The 10,323-nt window shown below is 39.5% G+C and overlaps 1 protein-coding gene across 3 annotated transcripts in view; it reads right to left on the bottom strand.

The window, feature by feature from the left end:
* Positions 1 to 9,708, bottom strand: part of ZNF184 (zinc finger protein 184) — a 22,341-nt gene extending 12,633 nt beyond the window's left edge. The window contains exons 1-3 of one of the 3 annotated variants that reach the window (XM_017859990.1): positions 9,321 to 9,708; positions 8,879 to 9,024; positions 4,429 to 4,496 (exon numbers count right to left, since the gene is read on the bottom strand). In XM_017859990.1, the coding sequence (XP_017715479.1) occupies positions 4,429 to 4,496; positions 8,879 to 8,885 (75 nt within the window). In that variant the 5' untranslated portion in view covers positions 8,886 to 9,024; positions 9,321 to 9,708. Of the gene's footprint in view, positions 1 to 4,428; positions 4,497 to 8,770; positions 8,823 to 8,878; positions 9,025 to 9,320 lie in introns of those variants that run through there. The other 2 variants (XM_017859991.1, XM_017859992.1) reach the window with 2 other exon arrangements.
* Between the last annotated feature and the right edge of the window lie 615 nt (positions 9,709 to 10,323).

The raw sequence follows: 10,323 nt of genomic DNA, 5'->3' as shown, positions 1-10,323 counted from the left end.
AAAAAAAAAAAAAAAAAAAAAAAAAACCTAAATGGAACTTCTAGAGCTGAAAATGAGAATGTTTTGAGATTTAAAAAAATTCACCAGGTAGTATTAACAGAAGAGTAAGCTTTGAAGAGAGAGATTAGTAACTTCAAAGACACAGAAATCAAAGCTATTCAAAATAAAATAAAAAAATAATTTAAAAAAAAAGAGCCTTGGGGAGCTCTAGGAGAACTTTAAGTGGCCTGCTTTATGTCTAACTGGAGTACCAGGTCAGGGGGAAGGGAAAGATGAGAGGGGACCAAAAAACATTTTTGAGGAAATAACAGCTGATTATTTTCCAAACTTGATGATAACACACAAAAAAATTGCACCAAAATACGTCATAATCAAATAGCTCAAACTCAGTGATAGAAAAAAATCTTACAAGTAATCTGAGGAAAAAAGATACACAAATATAAAAAAAGATAAAAACAACAGTAACTTTTTTGTTAGAAATAATAGACACTGGAGCAACATCAAATACTGAAAAGAAGAAATCTATCACACTAGAATTAATAAACAAAGGCAAAATAAAGACTTCTTTAGACATAGAAACCTGAAAGTATTATTCATGCAGACCTACACTATAAGAAATGTTAAAGGAAGTCCGTCAACCAGGAAAAAAAAAAAAGATACCAGATGAAAATATGGTTCGACACTAAGGTTTCTCAACCTTGGCGCTATTGATATTTTGGACCAGATGATTCTCTTAGATAAGTGGGGGGGCCTGTCCTGTGTATGGAGATATCACTGGCCTCAACCCACTGGATGCTAACAGCATTCCCTACCAAGTCTTGACAATCAAAGAAGTCCCCTAACACTCCCAAATGTTGCTCCTTGGGGAGCAAAATCTCTCACAATTGTGAACCACTGATTTATAAAAACAAATAAAGAATACCAAAAATGGTCATTACACAATGAGCATTGTAATAATTATACACAATTATTTTCTTATTATTTAAATATCTTTCAAAGATAATTGGCTGCTTAAAGGAAATAACAAAGTATTATGGGATTTATTTATTTATTTATTTATTTATTTATTTTTTGAGACGGAGTCTCGCTCTGTCACCCAAGCTGGAGTGCACTGGCCAGATCTCAGCTCACTGCAAGCTCCGCCTCCCGGGTTCACGCCATTCTCCTGCCTCAGCCTCCCGAGTAGCTGGGACTACAGGCGCCCGCCACCTCGCCCGGCTAGTTTTTTGTATTTTTTAGTAGAGACGGGGTTTCACCGTGTTAGCCAGGATGGTCTCGATCTCCTGACCTTGTGATCCGCCCGCCTCGGCCTCCCAAAGTGCTGGGATTACAGGCTGGAGCCACCGCGCCCGGCCGGGATTTATAATATATGTAACAAGTAAAATATATGGCAACAATAGCATTAAAATCGCGGTGGGGGGAAAATGGAAATACACTATTCTGAGTAAAATGGACTATCACTTGAAAGCAAATGATGATTAAAACAAATATGAATCCCTAAAGCAACAAGTAAAATAGCAAAGAGTTATGGCTAATAAGCTAATGAAGGAGATAAAATAGAATCATAACATATTCAATCCAAAAGAAGGTAAGAATAGAAGGAAAAAAAGAAAAAAGACAATACAAAACAAACAGAAAACAAACAGCAAGGTAAAAGACTTATCCATATCAAAAGTCACATTATATTTAAATGTAACACATTACATGTAAGATAATATTGAATACAAATGGTCTAAACACCCCAAGAAGCAGAGATTTCCAGATTTGATAAAAAAACAAAAAACAAAAAAACAAAACCCGGGCGGGGTGGCTCACGCCTGTAATTCCAGCACTTTGGGAGGCCGAGGCAGGCGGATCATGAGGTCAGGAGATCAAAACCATCCTGGCTAACATGGTGAAACCCCGTCTCTACTAAAAATACAAAAAACTAGCCAGGTGTGGTGGTGGGTGCCTGTAGTCCCAGCTACTGGGGAGGCTGAGGCAGGAGAATGGCGTGAATCAGGGAGGCGGAGCTTGCAGTGAGCTGAGATCGCATCACTGCACTCCAGGCTGGGCGACAGAGCGAGACTCCATCTCAAAAAAAAAAAAAAAAAGGCAAAACCCAACTACATGTTGCTTGTAAGTAACTCACTTTAAATATAAAGATACAAATAAGTTAAAAGCAAAAATATAAAAAAAAATACCATATGTCAAAGTAAATTTCAAGGCAAAAGATATTACCAGGCATTAAAAACACCGTTTCTCAACAATAAAGGAGTCAACTGATTAAGAGAACATAACAATCCTAAATGTTTATGCACCTAATAACAGAGCTTCAAAATATATGGTGCGAAAATTAGTAAAACAGCAAGGAGAAACGGACCAACCCACAACAGTCTGAGATTTCAATACCCCTTTCACAATAACTGATAAAACAAGCAGACAGGAAATCAGTAAGGATATAAAAGACTTGAACAACACTACCAACCAAGTTGACCAAACTGGTATCTGTGGTATACAGAACAAGGCCCTCCCAAAGATGTCCATGTCCTAACCCCTGAAACCTGTGAATTTGTTACCTAACATGGCAAAAGAGACTTTACAAATGTGATCAGGTTAAGGACCTTGAGTGAGGAAATTATTCTGTATTACATGGGTGAGCTTAGGGTAATCACAAGGGTCTTTATAAGAGGGAGGTAAGCGGATCAGAGCAGGAAATACAAAGATAGAAGACAAGTCAGAGTCAGAGAGAGAGACAGAGAGACAAATTTGAAGCTGCCACAGTGCTAGTTTTGAAGATACAATAAGTAGACACAATCCAAAGAACACAGCAGTCTCTAGAAGCTGGAAAAGGTTCTTCCCCTAGAACCTTCAGAAGAATGCTGTCCTGACAACCTATTTTGGACTTTTGACTTCTAAAACTGTGAGTAAATTGTGTTGTTTTATGCCATCTAAGCTTATGGCAATTAATTATAGCAGCAATAGAAAACGAATACATCTATACAACATTCTATAAAACAATAGCACAATATACATTCTTTCAAGTGCTCACTGATAGTTTACCAAGATGTACCACACTCTGGACAAAAAACCAAGTCTCCATAAATTTGAAAGGATTCAAGTCATACAAGGTATGTTCTCTGATTACGGATATTTTCACTGTCTTGATTGTGGTAATAATGGTTTCATGAATGTATGTATAACAAAACTTATAAAATTATACATTTTTAAATATGTGCAAATTTACTGTCACAATATATCCCCCAATTAAATAGAAAATACCAAAAGTACTTGGGCTGAAAGTGGGAAGAACTGGTACCATTTCTTTGTTAAGAAAATTCAGTTATGGGAAAGGAATTAAGCAGGGGGAAAATTTTAAGAAGGAGGAGGGCTTGAGGTTGATTATGGCTGGTGAGCAATTGTTACCTTTTTTGTCTAAGTTCTCAATCAGTCCAGGTCACTTTTCTTCCATTAAAAATCATTAATGGTTCATAAATGGCCTACACAATAAAGCCTTCAACTTCTCATCCAGGTATTCAAGGCTTTCGTATTCTGACTTCATTGAATCATTTGTGTACCACTTGCCATAAACCATCTCTTCCAAATTTTTCTGAATCCTGTGTAACATCTGTTAATTCTTACTTATGAACTTCCGCTTATAATCTTCTCTATACCTAGAATCCATACCTCCATCCCCACCACCTTACTTGTTCAAATATCCAAATGTCACCTATTGTTTTAGAGGCATCACAAATCAGCCATCCTCCATGAAACTCTCCTAATCCTTCCAGAGCACATACATTTTTCCATTCTCTAATATCCACATTACTCATTTCACCTTTCTTACATTTACCTGTTTTATTTTCTAGTAGTAATTTTGGCCTATTAAAGGAACAAGTTTTAGGGCCAGGCATGGTGGCTCACACCTGCAATCCCAGCACTTTGTAGTTTTGAGGCCAAGGTGGGTGGATCATGAGGTCAGGAGTTCGAGACCAGCATGGCCAGCATGATGAAACCCTGTCTATACTAAAACTACAAAATATTAGCTAGGTGTGGTGGTGCAGGCCTGTAATCCCAGCTACGCAGGAGGGTGAGGCAGGAGAATTGCTTGAACCTGGCAGGCGGAAGTTGCAGTGAGCAGAGATCGCCGCCATTGCACCCCAGCCTGGGTGACACAGAGACTCCATCTCAAAAAAAAAAAAAAAGGATCAAGTTTTGTACTTATTTTGCTCTCCCATCCCTGGAGCATAGCAAGATACTAAGCAAGAGGTAAGTGGTGAATGTATTAGTTAAAGCTGGAGAGGCAGAGCTAGGAATGTGGTTACTAGACAGGTAACAGCCCAGAATGAACTGCCAACATTGATTTTTGGATAAACAGAAAAAACAGAACAAAAAAACCACAATCACCCTCTAAAGAATAAAATGGCATTTCAAGAAACCACATCTTACCTGAAAACTGGCTGATGAGAGTAGATTATGTCCCCCTTGGAGAAGGGTGGAGTCTGGAGAGGACAGATCTAGGGGAAGAAGCAGGAGCCATATGACTTCTGTTCAGTTTAGCTATTCCCAGCAATCCATAAATTCCGTTTATTCTTCTATTTGAAAATAATAGAAACTATGCCATTTCCTTTACATTTTAGAATGCAAAAAAAAGTTACAAGGTAACTGGGGCCCTGGTACCCTCCTCAGTAGGCTCAGGAGGTAAAGCATTGCTTTATGATTCAGTTTTGTACCTAGACACTTAGAAGTCATATGTATTATATGACTCAATCTATGTTCCTTATTAAGTGAGGCAAACTATTTCTGCTGCCTTTTCTCTGCTACATATAAAATATGAAGAAATAATCTGATTACTTTCCAAAAGTCTTCATAGGCCCTTTGAAAACTTTGCTATTAATGCAAATTAAATATCACAATGACATATGCTACTTACTCTACCCACCCAACAGAATGTCTTAAATTAAATACACATGGTCAATACTAATTGCTGGCAAGAATATAAAGCAATTAGAACTTTTTAGATTGGTATATGGAATAAATGTATCAACCACTTATGAAAACTGGTAGTTTATACTAAGCTAAACATATGACTATCCTATGACTCAGCAATTCCACTCTTGTCCTTACATCCATAAAAATGCTTATGCCCATCAAAGACTTGTACAAGGATCTTCACTGCAGATTTATTCATAATATCTCTGAACTGGAAACAACCCAAATGCCTTTCAACAGAACACAGCATAAAAAACCATGTATTTTCATACAATGGATTACTCCAAAATATAAGACAGTGCTACTAACATAATTAACAACATGGATGCATCTCATAAACATAATGTTGAGCAAAATAAGCCAGACAGAAAATAATGCATACTGTATGACTATATTTATATTAAGTTTAAAAACCAACCAAACTGATCTATAGTACTGAAAGTTAGAATAGTACTTCTGGAGGGATAACTGACTGGGCAGAGACACAAGATACTTCTGGGGCATTAGAAACATTCCATATCTTGGTTATACTAGTTTATACATACATAAAAATTTGAAAAGCTATATGCTGTATAGTATTTGTGCACTTTACTATATATAACTTATACCTTAATAAACAAAACAAAACAAAACAAAAACTTTGCTCTTGGGGGAATCCATTCAGAGTACTGGTTGACAGGAAAGCCTGATTCTCAAAATGACTCGTCTGGTAATTAATTATGTATAATTATGCAAGTCCCTCATCTTCTTTAGGCTTCAATTTTCTCATCTTTAAAAGACTAGAGGCAAACGTCTGACAAACACACCTTTCAAAATCCTCTTGAAGAGGAGATAGTGGTGAGGAAAACCAAACTAGGTACACCTGTTTCCACAAAGAAGTAAAACAAGAAAAATTTTCTCCTCTTAGAAATTTAACGTATGCAGAAAGACTAGTGAGGGAAGATGTCTCTGGATATAAAAATTTGAATGAGATTGGCTGGGCACAGTGGCTACGCCTGTAATCCCAGCACTTTGGGAGGCTGAAGTGGGCGGATCACCTGAGGTCAGGAGTTTGAGACCAGCCTGACCAACAGGGTGAAACCCCGTCTCTATTAAAAATACAAAAATTAACTGGGCATGGTGGCACGCACCTGTAATCCCAGTTACTCAGGAGGCTGAGGCAGGAGAACTGCTTGAACCCGGGAGGCGGAGGTTGCAGTGAGCTGAAATTACATCACTGCATTCCAGCCTGGGTGATAGAGCGAGACTCAGTCTCAAAAAAAAATTTTTTTTGAATGAGACATGAGGTATGAAGTAGAAAGACTAGCAATGCTGTAAGAGATGCTTGGTAAAAACTAAGAAAAAACAATCAAAACAGGTAAGGGTCAAGATGGATATTTACGACCACACACAGATGCATGAGATAGTGGCAATAAGCCAAGTGAATTTGCACCTGAAAAAAAAGGGAAACCCAATATTTTAGGCGTTAACCAAGGCTTGCTGGGCTGGAAGACATTAAGACCTTAAAACTATATTAACTTTAAAAAAAAATCAACTAACGGACTAAATATAAAGACAGTGGGGAACATGAAGAACAAAAAGAAAAGCTAAACAATCAAATGGAGAGAACCCAAGTAATTTCAGGGAATCTAAATTGTACCACTAAGGTGCAAGGACAATCTCTTTGGGATACAACCATTAGGACAGGTCAGTGCCATCTGATTTTAGTTCCAAGATTCAAATTCCAGAGAGAGCTAACTGGCCTAGTGTGGGTTTTATGACCAATCCTTGTTTAAAAGAGAGCTGGGTAAAATTTACGCAAAATGATCTGATATAAAGAGACAGACTAAGAGATGGATTATTGTATGTGATGCAATAATCCTGAGTGTGAAACCTGATGGAAACTGTAGATAAAACAAAAGAAAGAAAAAAAAAACAAAAGCAGCACCATGCTGGCAACAGTATGACATAGACAGCTTAGGCAAGTGGGGGTGATGAATAATATGGAGAAAAGCAGTTTCAACTGCTTGGCTAAGTACGTAAGTTTCATTTTGTCAAAAATGTATTAATCAAGAAATTCTTAATTAATGGTGTCATGCCTCAGAAAGCAGAGGAAGCAATAAAGGGAACTATTATGCTCAACTTAATTTTGACCAGTAAAGAAAAACTGTTTTGTAACAGAAGTCTTAAGAAAAAAAATGAAGATGTTATCTTGGAAGTTCTTAACAGTGAAAGAAAATGTTCTACATGCACAGACAGGTACCTAAGACTTTAGGAAAACAGAATCAAGAGAAATGTCTCAGGTAAGATGCTTTTTATTCCAAGTAACAGCAACCAACAAAACCAAAAACAGCAACAGTTACAGAAACCAACTGTGTGCCTGGCACATAGTAAATGCTCAGTATGTGTTGCAAAGATTATTACAAGGAACAGAGGCTCAGTAAAGTTAATCCTAATGATAAAATTGTGAGAAATCCCCAAAATAAAGAAAAAACAAAGGCTTTTAATGAAACTACTTTGACTGATTTAATTCTGAGAAACTTAGAATATATATTTTAAAAATCCACTGTAAAAAAGACTTGAAGGACAAAAAATTGAAGAGTAGTATGGACCAAACCTACATTATTCAAATGAATAATATGAATAATGTTAAGATTTCTAATGATATTATTTTTAACAAATGCAAAAAAAGGACTGCATAATAATAGTTAGGTTAAACCAAACTTGATTGCACAGCCATACCTAAAGAATGTAAAGACAACACCAATGCAGAGGGAAATCTATAGGGACATGTCATAAGCCTCTGTCCTTACCCTGACCTGTTCAATGACATGTAGGAAGAAATAGAAGGAATATTCATCAAATCTGCTAGTGGCATTAAGTTGGAAAGGACAGTTAAGACACTGAATAACTAAATTAGGATTCATAATCATTCTGAAAGCCTAAAACATGTGACCAAAAAATTGAACAATCATAAATGTTAAGTCCTGACATTAAGGATAATAATAATTCCATTACACAAAAATGGTGTAAATCTAGATCACCGCAGTTTATGTAAAAAAAAATCTAAAGTTTACAGTACATCACTGATAGTTTTTAAAGCAAATGTGATCTGATGCCAAACAGCAGAAGTATAATCCGAGTCAAAGGAAGTAGTACATTATTCTTTCAGGTACTTTTCAAAGCACATCCAAAGAACTGTTTACCATTAGGTACTGCATTTTATGAAAAATGCTGACAAGCAGGAGAGTTTTCAGAGAAGAGGTCTAGATACATCACACAGACCAATCAAAAGAAGTGAGGCTATATTGCTTAGAAAAGAATTTATGAGGAGGAGTTGTAACAGCTGAATTCACGTTATCTTAAGGGCAGCAGTGTGAAATAAAGAACAGACAGTTTCCTTTTCTGTGGAGAACTCAGAAATAAGATCAACACAAAAGTTACAGGAACAAGTACATCTGTTTAATATAACAAACTAAAAAAGAAAGCCAACAAGGGAATAGTCTGCACCCAAAATGGCAAGTTTAATGCCACACTAGTTCTGGCCTAGGGTTGACAGACTGCCATCTGCCAAGGAGATTTCAAAACTGACTCTTTCATTGAAGGGATAATTACCAAGATGTCTTCTGACTTCAACATTATAATTTTAATATTTAATATTCAGAAGTCATGTGCGGATCACTGATACTCTGAATGATTATGTCTTTTCATTCCCCAATGGAATGAAAGAAAAAATAAACTCCTCCCCCAAGTATCTCTCTATAAAAAAGAATCTCTCCCTACAATGTAATTTGATTTCTTTGCTAATCCCTAAGCATACCGTTCCTTCCTTCCAGCTCTCCTGCTCTGATGTTAAGTATTTGATTCTCCAGGCATGACTGTTCTCAAGCCTCCATCACCCCGCTCTCCCCTAAGTCGACCCCACTACCTTCCATCTCAGAAGCTCATCCCGTTCCTCTGGAACTTGAATACCAGGGTTCGCCAGGCAGCGTTCCTTCAGCTGATACCCCTGTCTGGGACTCAGATGTATAGCTCCCCTTGCAGGGAGTCTGCAACACGCTGAGGTTGTCTATCCTAAAAGACACAGGATGGCGTCAGTAGCATACGTCACACAATCACACATCAGAGTCTTGCAAAGTGACCAAGAGGTCTTACACAAGAGAAGTGCCCTAAGAGAGCACTAGAGAGGCGTGTGGCACTCCGATGAACAAAAACAGAGTGGAGATCGGGTAAGCGGGTTCTGCCTCAGATCCAAAAAACCCTTGGTGCCCACCCTAGAATCTGGCCGGGGCATCCACAGACCTAGTCTGTTCCCTCTGTGCACATTTGTGACTCACACCCCTGCGAGGTTGGATAACACGAAGACACACCTGTTGCAGAGCGTTAACGCTGGAAGGTGGATAAGCAGGGCGGCCCGGCACCCGACTTCCCCTTAGGCCGGAACAAAAGAACAAAGCCCTCCAAGGGATCAGGGCGGGACCGCCCCGCACACAAGGAGGCGAGGTGCGCCCCCTTCGAGGACTCCCCAGCTTTCTCCCGCAGAGGCCTCTAAGCGCGAAACCAGAAGGGTGACGTCACGGGTCCGGAGGGCTGGCTGTTGCCATGGTGATACCTGAGCTCCCCTCCCTTTATAGCGATCCACACACTCTGATCCCGGGTCCGGAAGCGCATTGACCGCCACCAGACCTAACGCAGGGAGCCGAAGCAGCTAGACTTCCAGAGCGCCAACCTCTTTCCACGCCTACAACCGGCTTCAACGGTCACTTCCGGTCGTTACGAGAGAGCCCCGCCCCGCCCCGCACGCCAGCGCCGGGCGGGCACACTGGACCAGCGTTCCCAGAACACTCCGCGACGAGGTTCCTGAACTTCATTTCCCAGAGGCTTTAGCTAACGTTTCGCGTTCGTCCTGCGCAGGGCCGCGCATTTTCGCCGCCAGTGATTTGTTCCTGACTGTTTCAGGTATGCGTGTGCATCGTAAACTTGTCTGACTGAACTGATTGTAAGAAATACACGTCTACTGACCGGGCGCAGTGACTCACGTCTGTTATCTCAGCACTTTGGGAGGCCGAGCTGGGCGGATCACTAGGTCAGGAATTCGAGACCCAGCCTGGCCAATATGGTGACACCCCCGTCTCTACTAAAATTACCAAAATTATGGTCGTGGCGCGTGGTGGCGCGCGCCTGTAGTCCCAGCTACTCGGGAGGCTGAGGCAGGAGAACGGTGTGAACCCGGGAGGCAGAGGTTGCAGTCAGTCGAGATCGCTCCACTGCGCTCCAGCCTGGGCCGCACAGCGAGACTCCGTCTCAAAGAAACAAAAAAGAAAAGAAAAAAAGAAATACACGTCTACACACAGTTTTTTTTTTTTTTTTTTT

The sequence above is a fragment of the Rhinopithecus bieti genome, unplaced genomic scaffold (assembly GCF_001698545.2).
Source record: "Rhinopithecus bieti isolate Rb0 unplaced genomic scaffold, ASM169854v2 scaffold_51227, whole genome shotgun sequence".
Lineage (NCBI taxonomy): Eukaryota > Metazoa > Chordata > Mammalia > Primates > Cercopithecidae > Rhinopithecus > Rhinopithecus bieti.
The sequence above is the reverse complement of the archived record's forward strand: the minus strand, read 5'-3'. Positions and strand labels throughout refer to the sequence as shown.